At 59.5% G+C, this 15123-nt stretch overlaps 3 protein-coding genes across 3 annotated transcripts; 1 reads left to right on the plus strand and 2 right to left on the minus strand.

The window, feature by feature from the left end:
- Nucleotides 1–2592: 2592 nt before the first annotated feature.
- LOC134151088 (feather beta keratin-like) lies at nt 2593–3808 on the minus strand. The gene is made up of 3 exons (XM_062595377.1): nt 3796–3808; nt 3281–3414; nt 2593–2919 (listed from the first exon to the last, which is right to left on the minus strand). The coding sequence occupies exons 1-3, from the start codon at nt 3806–3808 to the stop codon at nt 2593–2595; spliced, it is 474 nt and encodes a 157-aa protein (XP_062451361.1).
- Nucleotides 3809–4821: 1013 nt separating this feature from the next.
- Nucleotides 4822–8485, plus strand: LOC134151089 (feather beta keratin-like). Its single transcript, XM_062595378.1, has 3 exons — nt 4822–4855; nt 7652–7785; nt 8159–8485. Exons 1-3 carry the CDS (start codon nt 4822–4824, stop codon nt 8483–8485), a joined length of 495 nt encoding a protein of 164 aa, XP_062451362.1.
- A 3057-nt stretch (nt 8486–11542) lies between these two features.
- Nucleotides 11543–12758, minus strand: LOC134151090 (feather beta keratin-like). Its single transcript, XM_062595379.1, has 3 exons — nt 12746–12758; nt 12231–12364; nt 11543–11869 (listed from the first exon to the last, which is right to left on the minus strand). Exons 1-3 carry the CDS (start codon nt 12756–12758, stop codon nt 11543–11545), a joined length of 474 nt encoding a protein of 157 aa, XP_062451363.1.
- Between the last annotated feature and the right edge of the window lie 2365 nt (nt 12759–15123).

Here is a 15123-nt window from a genome sequence, read left to right on the forward strand (position 1 = left end):
CTGCCTTGAGAACCCATCAGAGTACAATAAGAATCCATCAGAACCTGTCCTAACAGCAGCAGCAGGGTTTACAGGGGCAAGGCCAGAAGGAAAGGCCGCAAGAAAACAGCAGCGTGAGAGCAGTAAGGGAAAAGAGTGCCACATGCGGCCCTGGCTGCTGGCCCACCAGATGTCTTGACTGCCTGGTGGCAAGGTCACAGGCTGCTCCTCACATGTCCCCCGTGCTCTGCTTCCTCCCTGCCCTCCCTCTCGCATGTGCACCTCCCACCCTCAGACATGTCCTGCTACAACCCATGCGTGCCACGCCAGCTCTGCGGCCCGACCCCGCTGGCCAACAGCTGCAATGAGCCCTGTTTCAGACAGTGCCAGGACTCCACCGTCGTCATCGAGCCCTCTCCCGTGGTGGTGACCCTGCCCGGCCCCATCCTCAGCTCCTTCCCGCAGAGCACCGCCGTGGGATCCACCACCTCTGCTGCCGTTGGCAGCATCCTCAGCTCTCAGGGAGTCCCCATCTCCTCTGGGGGCTTCAGCCTCTCTGGCATCGGCGGCCATTACTGTGGCACCAGGCAGAGCACTGCATGGCCATTCCTGTCCTCCCCCAAGGGAGTGTGTCACCCCCCAAGGCTGTCGCTGACCCCAGAGGGGAGGTCTACCCAATGGAGGTCCTAGGACCATAGGATTGAAGGACAATTCAGGTCGGAAGGAACCTCTGGACTCCTCTGGTCCAACCTCCCGATCCAAGGCAGCTCAGCCATGAGGTCAGACCAGCTTCCTAGGCGCTTTAGCTGCTCTGGTATGGCAAATCTCCAAGGATGGCGACTGCACAGCCTCACCGGGCAGCTTGTTCTGCTGCTTGACTCTCTTTGGGGTGAAAAACGGTTCCCTTGCATGCAGTCCGAACCTCTCTTCTCCCATCTTATGCCCGCTCTCTGCTGTCCTCCAAGCACGCACCCCAAGGGAGAACCTGCCTCTCTTCTGTGTGACCTCCCCAGAGCTACTGGAGAGCTGCCATTCGGTCCCGCCACCACAGCCTTTTCTTCTCCAGGCTCAGCAAGCCCCGCTCCCTCAGAATGGCCCTCCTCTCCTCACAGGCCAAGGGCTACAGACCCCTGACTGTCCTGCCAGCCCCTTGCTGCACTCGCTCCGCTTGCTTTCTTGCACTAGTGAGCCCCAAAAGTGGACACAGTAGTCTCCATGCTGTTGAATGAGGGCTGAGCAGAGGCGGATAATCACTCCCCTCAAACTACTGGCTCTACTCCTGTTCATGCAGCCCAGGAGGCTGTTGGCAGTCCTTGGTGTCACAGAACCCTGTTGCCAGTGGCAGCTGTCCTGGAGGGTTTTCCCCAGGAGCACTTGTCCCTGACGTTCTCTTGGGGCTGTTGCTGGAGACGGGCTGGAAGGGGTGCAGGCACGGACTGCTGGTCGCATCTGTACTACCCAGACAGCTGCTGATCACGCCTCTGAGTGGTTGGGCATCATCCTGCCCAGCCGTGTCTTGCAGCAGTTCAGCACTGCCCCTCTCGCACCTGCAAGCCTCTCTGCAGCCTTCCTGCTGGTGACAGCACTGCTTTGAGGACCTCCTGGCCACTCTTGGGACACTCAGACTGCACCCCCATCTCTCTTCCTGCCTTGAGTCTCTCCCAGTTTGCCTTTCCCCAGAAGCTTTCCCCAGGAAACCCGGGGCATCGATGGAAGGAGGGGGAAAACATGTGCTGCCTGCAAGCCGATTGCCTCCCATTCTCACACCTTCTCCCCTTGGGGAGGCCTCTTCCGCCTGAGCCTCCTCCTGCAGCACAGTTCCATCCAGAGCTAGAGGAACTCCTGCCCCCAAGAGCTTGCCGGGTTGCTGCCCTCCCAGAGCCTCCCACAGCCAGGGCTCTTCACTTGAGGTCAGCAGTGCTCCGGCTCCCAGTCCGAAGGACGTGCACTGGGACGTGAGAGGGCATTTCTGGGCAGAAGCACTACAAGGCCACACCTGATGACTTTGAGCTCTAGAGGAGCCAGGGATGTCCTCTGCAGCTCCAAGGGAGAGGGCCTAAAAGGCCACTGCTGCAGTGTGTCCACTTTCCACTTCCTCTGCGAATGCTGAAGGCTCTTCATGTGCCCACAAGCCACCCCACGTGCCCCAGAGCACTGCCTTTCTCCCTGGGCGGCTTGAAAGAGCAAGCACAGAGGAAAGGACGACGTGGAGACCCAGGCGTGCACGCAGAAGACCTTTAATGCGTCAGTAGAAGGAAAGGAGCTTGCTCCAAGTGGAGGCCGCGGGGCAGGAAGCACCAGGGCAGCTGAGAATCTTCACCGACAGTGGGAGAAGGGCCAGCAGTGCCCTCTTTGGGTGGCTGTGTTGGGCCTCGAGGCTCAGGGCGACAGAAGAGAGCAATGAGACGGGAGGGAAAGGAGAGGGTGGAAGAAGGGCTATGCAGACTTGGGCTGTACTGTGAGAGAGCCCAGGCTGGCCCCTTCTGGCCTCACTTTGCAGGGGCAGCCAGGATCGCACAGAACCTCTGAATTCGATGGCAGGAGCTCCATCCTCATTCCGGTACAATCTTCTGGGCTACGAGGGGTCCTCCTCTGGGGCCACCACCAGCAGCTTTAGCAGGGCAGGCACCGGGTGCCACCGTAACGGCCGCCAATGCCAGAGAGGCTGAAGCCTCCGGAGGAGATGGGGACTCCCTGAGAGCTGAGGATGCTGCCAACGGCAGCGGAGGTGGTGGATCCCACGGCGGTGTTCTGTGGGAAGGAGCTGAGGATGGGGCCGGGCAGGGTCACCACCACGGGAGAGGGCTCGATGACGACGGTGGAGTCCTGGCACTGTCTGACACAGGGCTCATTGCAGCTGTTGGCCAGCGGGGTCGGGCCGCAGAGCTGGCGTGGCACGCATGGGTTGTAGCAGGACATGTCTGAGGGTGGGAGGTGCACCTGCGAGAGAGAGGGCAGGGAGGAAGCAGAGCACGGGGGACATGTGAGGAGCAGCCTGTGACCCTGCCACCAGGCAGTCAAGGCACCTGGTGGGCCAGCAGCCAGGGCCGCATAGCCCAAAGCACAGCCTCCTGCTTTGCCTCCACCCTGAGGGCTCTGCCCAGGGCATCCCGGGGAAAGGAGGGTCCTGCTCAGCCCAGAGCCCAGAAGGCCTCTCAGGCAAGCACTAGCCTCTCACCATGCCAGAACTTCTGCCCTCTTCCCCTCTCCCAAGCAGCCCCAGGACCCAGTGGAGCACAGCAGAGCAGGTATCAGCTGAGAGCAAGAGCAGGAGCAGGAGGAGAAAGGGCTTCAGACTCACCTGGTTCCCAAGGAGGTGGAGGCGAGAGAAGTGGCTGAGCGAGTGGGGAGTTTGGCCGGCTTTTATAGAGCTCCTGCACCGCCCCAGGCCCAGAGTCACCCCGTACGTGGGCAGTAATTTTCCAGCAGACTCACCTCACATGTAAAAGAGCCTAGCTCATGGCATGGCTTGTGCTTGTTGTGCCTTGAATGCAGCCTTTTCATTTCCTCATTTCTGGCATGCCCATTCTTCCATGGAAGCTCTTTGAAGTGCCAGCATGAGAGGCCGAAGGATTTCCAGGGCAGGAACTTGTCAGTGTGGGCAGCAGCGTAGGCTCAAGTGCCAGAGGAGTCCGGTGCAGACCCAGCCCTTGGGCAGTGTCCCTCCGGTGGGGTTGCCTGTGACTCGTTTTGCAGGAAGGGGCCCAGGCCCTTCTGGTGCCCTAGTCCCCAGCCGAACACGCAAGGGTCCTTGTGCATGTGTGTGTGCTGTATCCTTCTCTCTCCCTCTCTCCCTCCCTCCCAGCTCTCTCTGACAATCACTGGTCATTGCCTCCTCCGGTGGCTGGGTTGTGCTGCAGGTTTTGACTCTCCTCCACCTGATGCTGCCCGCTCTGGGGGGAGATCTGTCCAAGGATGCCAGGTTGGGGTTAGGAAATCAAAAGGCCCCGTGGAGCTGAAGCAGGCCAAGGTGCTGGAGAGCAACACAAAGGGCATTCCTGGTGTATCAGCAACTAGGGAAACGTGGGTGTAGCCCTGGATGGGGCAGGCGACCCTGTGACAGGTGTGGAGGCTGTTGGTAGAGCTCAATCGCCTAGCGAGATCACCACTCAGGGGACACAGAAAAGGCTGAGGCCCTCAAAGCCTTCTTGGCCTTGGGTCTTCCCTTGTAAGATTTGCCTTTGGGAAGGCTAGGCCCCTGGCACGCGTGGGCAAATCTGTAGCAAGGATGACTCACTCTCAGAAGAGGAGGATCAAGCTAGGGAACATTGAAACATTGTTGGAGGAGGATTAGCTGAGCATCCATACCCTGTGGCTGAGGCAGAGACCTCCTGGGCTTCTGTCCGCCTAGCCCGTTGGGAGAGATGGGTCCTCCGAACAGAACAGAAGCAAGTCTGTGGGACCTGAGGAGATACACCCACAAGTGCTGAGGGAGCTGGCGAATGTCACTGCAAGGCCTCGCTTGAAAGCTTTGAAAGCGTCGTGGTGCTTGGGGAAGGTTTTTGAGTGCTGGAGGACAGCAAACATCAGCTGTGTCACTGAGCAGGGCAAGCAGGATGCTCAAGGGGCAGGAGAGGGCATGGGGGCCTGCTCTGGAGAGGCCGGTCAACCTCACGTCCACCCCTGCAAGCGTGATGGAACAAATCCTCCTGGAAGCCATTTGCAGACACATGAAGGACAAGTAGGTGACTGGGAGTAGTCAGCATGGACTTGTGGAGGGGAAATCTGGCTTGACCAGCCTCATAGCCTTCTACGATGAGATGGCTGGCTTGGCCGGGGCGAGGAGAGAGCAGCAGACGTTTGTCTCAACTTTAGCAAGGCTTTGACACTGTCTCCCGTAACATGCTTGAAGCCCACCTGATGGAGTGCGGGCTAGGTAAGCGGGCAGTGCGGTGGACGGAAAGCTGTCTGTACTGCTGGGCTCAAAGGGTTGTGATGAGTGGCACAAAGTGCAGCTGGAGGCGAGTGACTAGTGGTGCACTGTGGGTGGCGCTACTGGGGCCAATACCGCTTCAGCTCTTCATCGGTGAGCTGAGTGAGGGGACAGGGTGCACCGTCAGCAAGGCTGCAGGGGACACAAAACTGGGGGGAGTGACTGATACCTCAGGGAGTCGTGTTGCCATGGAGAGGGACCTCAACAGACTGGGCAATGGGCAGAGAGCAGTGTCACGAAGTTCAACAAAGGGAAATGCCAAGTGCTGCACCTGGGGAGGAGCAACCCTATGCACCAGTCCCCGGTGGGTGCTGACCAAGTGGAAAAGAGCTTTGCCGCCAAGGACTTGGGTCATGTCCTGGGCATGCTGGGATGCTGTTAGGAAAGCCAGAGCTCACCTGGAGTTGAGACTTGCAAGGGGCCTCAAGGGCAACAGGGACAGCTTCTGCCACTACATCAGGTGCCTAAGACTGATGAGGAAAATGCAGTTGCACGGCTGAATGGGGCGGGTGAGTTAGTGGGAGTGGACTGTGAAAAGGCCGGGGTGTGCGATGCCTTCTCTGCCTCCGTCCTTGTCAAGGACCAGCAGGCCTGGGGGCCCTGCCAAAGGGTTCAAGGAGGAGGAGCAGCTCTACCAGCAGTGGGGGAGGATCAAAGCAAGGATTGCTTGAGAGGAGCCGACGTGTAGAAGCCCACGGATCCCGGCGGACTGCATCCAAGGGTGCCGAGAGAGCGGACCGATGTGTCCCCAAGCCCACTCTCTCGTGTCCTTGAAAGGTCGTGGGGATCCGGGCAGGCTCTCGATGCCTGGAGGAGAGCAAACGTCACAGCCATCTTCAGAAGAGGAGAGAAAAGGCGCAAAGGAGAATGCAGGGAACTACTGCCCGTCAGTCTCTCTGGTCTTTCAGCACCGTCTGCCACAACAGCCTTGTACCCAGCTGAGGGCAGGATGCTCTGGGTAGGTGGGTGGGTGGAGAATGGGACGAGTGATAAGTGGTGGGGTGACGGGGCTCAGAGGGTAGGGCTTCCTGGGTCATGTTCAACCTGGAGGCCTGTAACAGGGGCAGCAACGCCGGGGTCTCTCGTGGGGCTTGTCCTGTTTCACATCTTTCTGGGTGACTGTGAGGAAGCGGCGGAGTGCCCTCTCCTCAAGTTTGCAGGTGGGACCAAACTGTGGGGAGGAGCTGACACGCTCCAGGGCAGGGTGGCCATTCAGAGGGAGCTAGCCACACTGGGGGACTGGGCCGACAGGAGTGTCCCGACATTCAACCAGGCCAAATGCCAAGTCGTCTTCCTGTGAGGGAAGAACCTCTTGCAACAGCGCAGGCTGAGGTCTGAACTGCCCTGTGCTCCAGTGGTCCCAGGACCTGCTTGGGTAGATCTGCCTCCTGGGGGCAGTGTCAGCCTTGGGAGGGGGAAGGGGGAGTGGCACTGAGTGAGGGTGGGAATGGCCACACAGGGCTCAGCTTCCTGGCCATAGAGCCTGGCAGTGTCCAGGAGCTCCCCTGAATGGTGTGTGGAGGGAAAGACCGGGTTGCAAAAGACATCTCTGTGCTGCCCGGCAGTTCTCCCTGCCTAGCAGGCGATATGTGTTCTGGCGGCATTAGGGCTTTGGCACACCTCCCGTCCCAGGCCCCAAAGCTCTCCTCAGTTCAAAACACAACCCAGGACCATCACAGAGGCAAGGAAAGTCTGCCCCCGCTCTCCCGTGGCACTGCAGGCTTGTGCAGGGTACTTGAGCCAATCCAACAAGCCTCCCAAAGCGAGGGAGACTGGTGGCAGGATATTAGCGATGGCTAGCAAGGCCCTGCCAGATGCCGGGGATGCTGGGGCAGGGGATGTGCTCAGAAGGGCCCTGGGTCAGAAGGCATCTCAGACTGCATCAAGGAGTTGTTGCATCCTCACCGCATGAACAAAGGACTTTGCTGCCCTGGAGATGTGGAGGCAGCTGGGACGCGTCCCAGAAGGGTACGGGGATGCCTTCAGTGGGTGTGCTTGCTGGCATAGACTCCTCCAGCCCTCAGGCAAGAGCGCAGCCTGCCTGCAAAGCTTCCTTTGCCTTCCTGAGAGGGGAGCTGTGCTCAGGCGTGTGCCATGGCACAGGGGCCAACACGTGGCGAGCCACAGCCAAGTTTAGGAGGGCCGTGTGTCACTCCTCTGGCACAAGGGTAAAGCAAGCGTGTGTGTTGTCTGCAGCCCCACACTCCTTGCAGGGCTGACTTCCCCTCCGGCCAGGGCGGTTCCAACGCTGCCTGGGGGGGAAGCTGTTCTAAGCACCAGGCTGCCCCTGGGCACAGCCCCTGTGAATACCAAAGCTGTGGCCCTCCAGGCTGACCTTGCTGGTGCTCCCACATTTGGAGGCCTTGCAGGAGAGCGAGGGCCTTGTGGAAAAGGAGGTGGGGGCCAGTGTGCTGGTGGACGGAGCAAGCTGGGAGAGAGGACACGGCTTGTGCTCAGGCACGCAGTACCAGGCTCCTTCCTGTCAAGAGGTCACAAACAGCCCCACCAAAGGCCTCTAGGCTGACATGCCCTCTCTGCATAGGATCCCTGCAGCATTTGGGCTTGACTTCTATGCATCCTGAGAAGTTTGTACCTTGTAATCTTTGCGCCTCTGACGCCGGCACTTGAAAGGAGCCTCTGGGGAAAGAAGGGCATGGCAGAAATGGGGATATGAAAAGGCTACATTCAAGGGACAACAAGCACAAGCCATGCCATGAGCTAGGCTCTTTTGCATGTGAGGTGAGTCTGCTGGAAAATTACTGCCCACGTACGGGGTGACTCTGGGCCTGGGGCGGTGCAGGAGCTCTATAAAAGCCGGCCAAACTCCCCACTCGCTCAGCCACTTCTCTCGCCTTCACCTCCTTGGGAACCAGGTGAGTCTGAAGCCCTTTCTCCTCCTGCTCCTGCTCTTGCTCCTGCCACACATCTAGTCTTATACCTGCTCTGCTGTGCTCCACTGGGTCCTGGGGCTGCTTGGGAGAGGGGAAGAGGGCAGAAGTTCTGGCATGGTGAGAGGCTGGTGCTTGCCTGAGGGGTGTTCTGGGCTCTGGGCTGAGCAGGACCCTGCTTGGCTCAGGCTGCCCTTGGCAGAGCCCTTCGGGTGGAGGCAAAGCAGGAGGCTGTGCTTTGGGCTATGCAGACCTGGCTGCTGGCCCACCAGGTGCCTTGACTGCCTGGTGGCAGAGTCACAGGCTGCTCCTCACATGTCCCCCGTGCTCTGCTTCCTCCCTGCCCTCTCTCTCGCAGGTGCACCTCCCACCCTCAGACATGTCCTGCTACAACCCATGCGTGCCACGCCAGCTCTGCGGCCCGACCCCGCTGGCCAACAGCTGCAATGAGCCCTGTTTCAGACAGTGCCAGGACTCCACCGTCGTCATCGAGCCCTCTCCCGTGGTGGTGACCCTGCCCGGCCCCATCCTCAGCTCCTTCCCACAGAACACCGCCGTGGGATCCACCACCTCCGCTGCCATTGGCAGCATCCTCAGCTCTCAGGGAGTCCCCATCTCCTCCGGAGGCTTCAGCCTCTCTGGCATTGGCGGCCGTTACGGTGGCACCCGGTGCCTGCCCTGCTAAAGCTGCTGATGGTGGCCCCAGAGGAGGACCCCTTGTAGCCCAGAAGATGGTTCTAGAATGAGGATGGGGCTCCTGGGCATCAGATTCAGAGCGGATGTGTTTTCCCAACTGCCCCTGCAAAGCGAGGCCAGAAGGGGCCAGCCTGGGCTCTCTCACAGTACAGCCCATGTCTGCCTTTCCCTTCTTCCACTCTCTCCTTTCCCTCCCGTGTCCTTGCTCTCTTCTGTCGCCCTGAGCCTCGAGGCCCCCCACAGCCTGCCTAGGTGGGCACTGCTGGCCCCTTTCTCCCAACGGGCTAGGCAGACAGATGGCCAGCAGGATCTCTGCCGCAGCCACAGGGTGCAGGTTCTCGGCTGATCCTCCTGCTCTCTGCACCAGGACCTCCGCTCAGAGCAAGCTCGTTCCCCTCCGTCCACTCATTAAAGTTATTCCACGCACAAGCCTGCCTCCTCGTGTGCTCCTTCCCTCTGCGGATGCTCTCCCAGGATTTCTAGGGAGAAGGGTGTTGCTCTGGGGAGGGTTGCAGTGGTGCTGCACAGCAGGTGTGCTGAGCACTCCTAACCACTCAACGCATTTGACCCCAGGAGTCTAAGTTTCTCCACCTGCGTGGGATTGGCTGCAATCTTGGTACATTTTTCTATGACTGCCTTCCACTCTCCTGGGCATACATTCTCCCTCTAACATAACCTGGAAACTGCCAAGCAAGTAGTACGGAGAGGGCGGGATGAAAGCGCCAGCTGCCTTGAGAACCCATCAGAACACCATCGGAACCCATCGCAACAGCAGCAGCAGGGTTTACAGGGGCAAGGCCAGAAGGAAAGGCCGCAAGAAAACAACAGCGTGAGAGCAGTAAGGGAAAAGAGTGCCACAGAAGCCTTGGCAAGACTGTCCCAACAGATCTCAGCCGTAGGTAGCATCACGGTCACGTGGTCTCCGAGGCAGCACAGAGATACTTCCTGCAACCCACAGAGTTCCCCTGCACAGAGCACGCAGGAGAGCTGCCATCACTGCCTGTCTCTGTGCCCAGGAAGCAGAGCACTGCATGGCCATTCCTGTCCTCCCCCAAGGGAGTGTGTCACCCCCCAAGGCTGTTGCTGACCCCAGAGGGGAGGTCTACCCAATGGAGGTCCTAGGACCATAGGATTGAAGGACAATTCAGGTCGGAAGGAACCTCTGGACTCCTCTGGTCCAACCTCCCGATCCAAGGCAGCTCAGCCATGAGGTCAGACCAGCTTCCTAGGCGCTTTAGCTGCTCTGGTATGGCAAATCTCCAAGGATGGCGACTGCACAGCCTCACCGGGCAGCTTGTTCCGCTGCTTGACTCTCTTTGGGGTGAAAAACGGTTCCCTTGCATGCAGTCCGAACCTCTCTTCTCCCATCTTATGCCCGCTCTCTGCTGTCCTCCAAGCACGCACCCCAAGGGAGAACCTGCCTCTCTTCTGTGTGACCTCCCCAGAGCTACTGGAGAGCTGCCATTCGGTCCCGCCACCACAGCCTTTTCTTCTCCAGGCTCAGCAAGCCCCGCTCCCTCAGAATGGCCCTCCTCTCCTCACAGGCCAAGGGCTACAGACCCCTGACTGTCCTGCCAGCCCCTTGCTGCACTCGCTCCGCTTGCTTTCTTGCACTAGTGAGCCCCAAAAGTGGACACAGTAGTCTCCATGCTGTTGAATGAGGGCTGAGCAGAGGCGGATAATCACTCCCCTCAAACTACTGGCTCTACTCCTGTTCATGCAGCCCAGGAGGCTGTTGGCAGTCCTTGGTGTCACAGAACCCTGTTGCCAGTGGCAGCTGTCCTGGAGGGCTTTCCCCAGGAGCACTTGTCCCTGACGTTCTCTTGGGGCTGTTGCTGGAGACGGGCTGGAAGGGGTGCAGGCACGGACTGCTGGTCGCATCTGTACTACCCAGACAGCTGCTGATCACGCCTCTGAGTGGTTGGGCATCATCCTGCCCAGCCGTGTCTTGCAGCAGTTCAGCACTGCCCCTCTCGCACCTGCAAGCCTCTCTGCAGCCTTCCTGCTGGTGACAGCACTGCTTTGAGGACCTCCCGGCCACTCTTGGGACACTCAGACTGCACCCCCATCTCTCTTCCTGCCTTGAGTCTCTCCCAGTTTGCCTTTCCCCAGAAGCTTTCCCCAGGAAACCCGGGGCATCGATGGAAGGAGGGGGAAAACATGTGCTGCCTGCAAGCCGATTGCCTCCCATTCTCACACCTTCTCCCCTTGGGGAGGCCTCTTCCGCCTGAGCCTCCTCCTGCAGCACAGTTCCATCCAGAGCTAGAGGAACTCCTGCCCCCAAGAGCTTGCCGGGCTGCTGCCCTCCCAGAGCCTCCCACAGCCAGGGCTCTTCACTTGAGGTCAGCAGTGCTCCGGCTCCCAGTCCGAAGGATGTGCACTGGGACGTGAGAGGGCATTTCTGGGCAGAAGCACTACAAGGCCACACCTGATGACTTTGAGCTCTAGAGGAGCCAGGGATGTCCTCTGCAGCTCCAAGGGAGAGGGCCTAAAAGGCCACTGCTGCAGTGTGTCCACTCTCCACTTCCTCTGCGAATGCTGAAGGCTCTTCATGTGCCCACAAGCCACCCCACGTGCCCCACAGCACTGCCTTTCTCCCTGGGCAGCTTGGGAGAGCAAGCACAGAGGAAAGGACGACGTGGAGACCCAGGCGTGCACGCAGAAGACCTTTAATGCGTCAGTAGAAGGAAAGGAGCTTGCTCCAAGTGGAGGCCGCGGGGCAGGAAGCACCAGGGCAGCTGAGAGTCTTCACCGACAGTGGGAGAAGGGCCAGCAGTGCCCTCTTTGGGTGGCTGTGTTGGGCCTCGAGGCTCAGGGCGACAGAAGAGAGCAATGAGACGGGAGGGAAAGGAGAGGGTGGAAGAAGGGCTATGCAGACTTGGGCTGTACTGTGAGAGAGCCCAGGCTGGCCCCTTCTGGCCTCGCTTTGCAGGGGCAGTTGGGAAAACACATCCGCTCTGAATCTGATGCCCAGGAGCCCCATCCTCATTCTAGAACCATCTTCTGGGCTACAAGGGGTCCTCCTCTGGGGCCACCACCAGCAGCTTTAGCAGGGCAGGCACCGGGTGCCACCGTAACGGCCGCCGATGCCAGAGAGGCTGAAGCCTCCGGAGGAGATGGGGACTCCCTGAGAGCTGAGGATGCTGCCAACGGCAGCGGAGGTGGTGGATCCCACGGCGGTGCTCTGCGGGAAGGAGCTGAGGATGGGGCCGGGCAGGGTCACCACCACGGGAGAGGGCTCGATGACGACGGTGGAGTCCTGGCACTGTCTGACACAGGGCTCATTGCAGCTGTTGGCCAGCGGGGTCGGGCCGCAGAGCTGGCGTGGCACGCATGGGTTGTAGCAGGACATGTCTGAGGGTGGGAGGTGCACCTGCGAGAGAGAGGGCAGGGAGGAAGCAGAGCACGGGGGACATGTTAGGAGCAGCCTGTGACCCTGCCACCAGGCAGTCAAGGCACCTGGTGGGCCAGCAGCCAGGGCCGCATAGCCCAAAGCACAGCCTCCTGCTTTGCCTCCACCCTGAGGGCTCTGCCAAGGGCATCCCGGGGAAAGGAGGGTCCTGCTCAGCCCAGAGCCCAGAAGGCCTCTCAGGCAAGCACTAGCCTCTCACCATGCCAGAACTTCTGCCCTCTTCCCCTCTCCCAAGCAGCCCCAGGACCCAGTGGAGCACAGCAGAGCAGGTATCAGCTGAGAGCAAGAGCAGGAGCAGGAGGAGAAAGGGCTTCAGACTCACTTGGTTCCCAAGGAGGTGAAGGCGAGAGAAGTGGCTGAGCGAGTGGGGAGTTTGGCCGGCTTTTATAGAGCTCCTGCACCGCCCCAGGCCCAGAGTCACCCCGTACGTGGGCAGTAATTTTCCAGCAGACTCACCTCACATGCAAAAGAGCCTAGCTCATGGCATGGCTTGTGCTTGTTGTGCCTTGAATGCAGCCTTTTCATTTCCTCATTTCTGGCATGCCCATTCTTCCATGGAAGCTCTTTTAAGTGCTGGCATGAGAGGCCGAAGGATTTCCAGGGCAGGAACTTGTCAGTGTGGGCAGCAGCGTAGGCTCAAGTGCCAGAGGAGTCCGGTGCAGACCCAGCCCTTGGGCAGTGTCCCTCCGGTGGGGTTGCCTGTGACTCATTTTGCAGGAAGGGGCCCAGGCCCTTCTGGTGCCCTAGTCCCCAGCCGAACACGCAAGGGTCCTTGTGCATGTGTGTGTGCTGTATCCTTCTCTCTCTCTCCCTCCCTCCCTCCCAGCTCTCTCTGACAATCACTGGTCATTGCCTCCTCCGGTGGCTGGGTTGTGCTGCAGGTTTTGACTCTCCTCCACCTGATGCTGCCCGCTCTGGGGGGAGATCTGTCCAAGGATGCCGGGTTGGGGTTAGGAAATCAAAAGGCCCCGTGGAGCTGAAGCAGGCCAAGGAGCTGGAGAGCAACACAAAGGGCATTCCTGGTGTATCAGCAACTAGGGAAACGTGGGTGTAGCCCTGGATGGGGCAGGCGACCCTGTGACAGGTGTGGAGGCTGTTGGTAGAGCTCAATCGCCTAGCGAGATCACCACTCAGGGGACACAGAAAAGGCTGAGGCCCTCAAAGCCTTCTTGGCCTTGGGTCTTCCCTTGTAAGATTTGCCTTTGGGAAGGCTAGGCCCCTGGCACGCATGGGCAAATCTGTAGCAAGGACGACTCACTCTCAGAAGAGGAGGATCAAGCTAGGGAACATTGAAACATTGTTGGAGGAGGATTAGCTGAGCATCCATACCCTGTGGCTGAGGCAGAGACCTCCTGGGCTTCTGTCCGCCTAGCCCGTTGGGAGAGACGGGTCCTCCGAACAGAACAGAAGCAAGTCTGTGGGACCTGAGGAGATACACCCACAAGTGCTGAGGGAGCTGGCGAATGTCACTGCAAGGCCTCGCTTGAAAGCTTTGAAAGCATCGAGGTGGTTGGGGAAGGTTTTTGAGTGCTGGAGGACAGCAAACATCAGCTGTGTCACTGAGCAGGGCAAGCAGGATGCTCAAGGGGCAGGAGAGGGCATGGGGGCCTGCTCTGGAGAGGCCGGTCAACCTCACGTCCACCCCTGCAAGCGTGATGGAGCAAATCCTCCTGGAAGCCATTTGCAGACACATGAAGGACAAGTAGGTGACTGGGAGTAGTCAGCATGGACTTGTGGAGGGGAAATCTGGCTTGACCAGCCTCATAGCCTTCTACGATGAGATGGCTGGCTTGGCCGGGGCGAGGAGAGAGCAGCAGACGTTGTTTGTCTCAACTTTAGCAAGGCTTTGACACTGTCTCCCGTAACATGCTTGAAGCCCACCTGATGGAGTGCGGGCTAGGTAAGCGGGCAGTGCGGTGGACGGAAAGCTGTCTGTACTGCTGGGCTCAAAGGGTTGTGATGAGTGGCACAAAGTGCAGCTGAAGGCGAGTGACTAGTGGTGCACTGTGGGTGGCGCTACTGGGGCCAATACCGCTTCAGCTCTTCATTGTTGAGCTGAACGAGGGGACAGGGTGCACCGTCAGCAAGGCTGCAGGGGACACAAAACTGGGGGGAGTGACTGATACCTCAGGGAGTTGTGTTGCCATGGAGAGGGACCTCGACAGACTGGGCAATGGGCAGAGAGCAGTGTCACGAAGTTCAACAAAGGGAAATGCCAAGTGCTGCACCTGGGGAGGAGCAACCCTATGCACCAGTCCCCGGTGGGTGCTGACCAAGTGGAAAAGAGCTTTGCCGCCAAGGACTTGGGTCATGTCCTGGGCATGCTGGGATGCTGTTAGGAAAGCCAGAGCTCACCTGGAGTTGAGACTTGCAAGGGGCCTCAAGGGCAACAGGGACAGCTTCTGCCACTACATCAGGTGCCTAAGACTGATGAGGAAAATGCAGTTGCACGGCTGAATGGGGCGGGTGAGTTAGTGGGAGTGGACTGTGAAAAGGCCGGGGTGTGCGATGCCTTCTCTGCCTCCGTCCTTGTCAAGGACCAGCAGGCCTGGGGGCCCTGCCAAAGGGTTCAAGGAGGAGGAGCAGCTCTACCAGCAGTGGGGGAGGATCAAAGCAAGGATTGCTTGAGAGGAGCCGACGTGTAGAAGCCCACGGATCCCGGCGGACTGCATCCAAGGGTGCCGAGAGAGCGGACCGATGTGTCCCCAAGCCCACTCTCTCGTGTCCTTGAAAGGTCGTGGGGATCCGGGCAGGCTCTCGATGCCTGGAGGAGAGCAAACGTCACAGCCATCTTCAGAAGAGGAGAGAAAAGGCGCAAAGGAGAATGCAGGGAACTACTGCCCGTCAGTCTCTCTGGTCTTTCAGCACCGTCTGCCACAACAGCCTTGTACCCAGCTGAGGGCAGGATGCTCTGGGTAGGTGGGTGGGTGGAGAATGGGACGAGTGATAAGTGGTGGGGTGACGGGGCTCAGAGGGTAGGGCTTCCTGGGTCATGTTCAACCTGGAGGCCTGTAACAGGGGCAGCAACGCCGGGATCTCTCGTGGGGCTTGTCCTGTTTCACATCTTTACGGGCGAGCGGAAGTGGTGGCGTGCCCTCTCCTCAAGTTTGCAGGTGGGACCAAACTGTGGGGAGGAGCTGACACGCTCCAGGGCAGGGTGGCCATTCAGAGGGAGCTAGCCACACTGGGGGACTGGGCCGACAGGAGTGTCCCGA

Source organism: Rhea pennata, chromosome 26, assembly GCF_028389875.1.
Source record: "Rhea pennata isolate bPtePen1 chromosome 26, bPtePen1.pri, whole genome shotgun sequence".
Taxonomy (NCBI): domain Eukaryota; kingdom Metazoa; phylum Chordata; class Aves; order Rheiformes; family Rheidae; genus Rhea; species Rhea pennata.

Coding starts and splice junctions, on each gene's coding strand:
- LOC134151088 (XM_062595377.1), bottom strand. Junction 2,920..3,280: donor TCCACCTCCTTGGGAACCAG/GTGAGTCTGAAG, acceptor TCTCTCTCGCAG/GTGCACCTCCCACCCTCAGA.
- LOC134151089 (XM_062595378.1), top strand. CDS start 4,822: ATGCTTGAAGCCCACCTGATGGAGTGCGGGCTAG. Junction 4,856..7,651: donor CCTGATGGAGTGCGGGCTAG/GTAAGCGGGCAG, acceptor TTTGCATGTGAG/GTGAGTCTGCTGGAAAATTA. Junction 7,786..8,158: donor TTCACCTCCTTGGGAACCAG/GTGAGTCTGAAG, acceptor TCTCTCTCGCAG/GTGCACCTCCCACCCTCAGA.
- LOC134151090 (XM_062595379.1), bottom strand. Junction 11,870..12,230: donor TTCACCTCCTTGGGAACCAA/GTGAGTCTGAAG, acceptor TCTCTCTCGCAG/GTGCACCTCCCACCCTCAGA.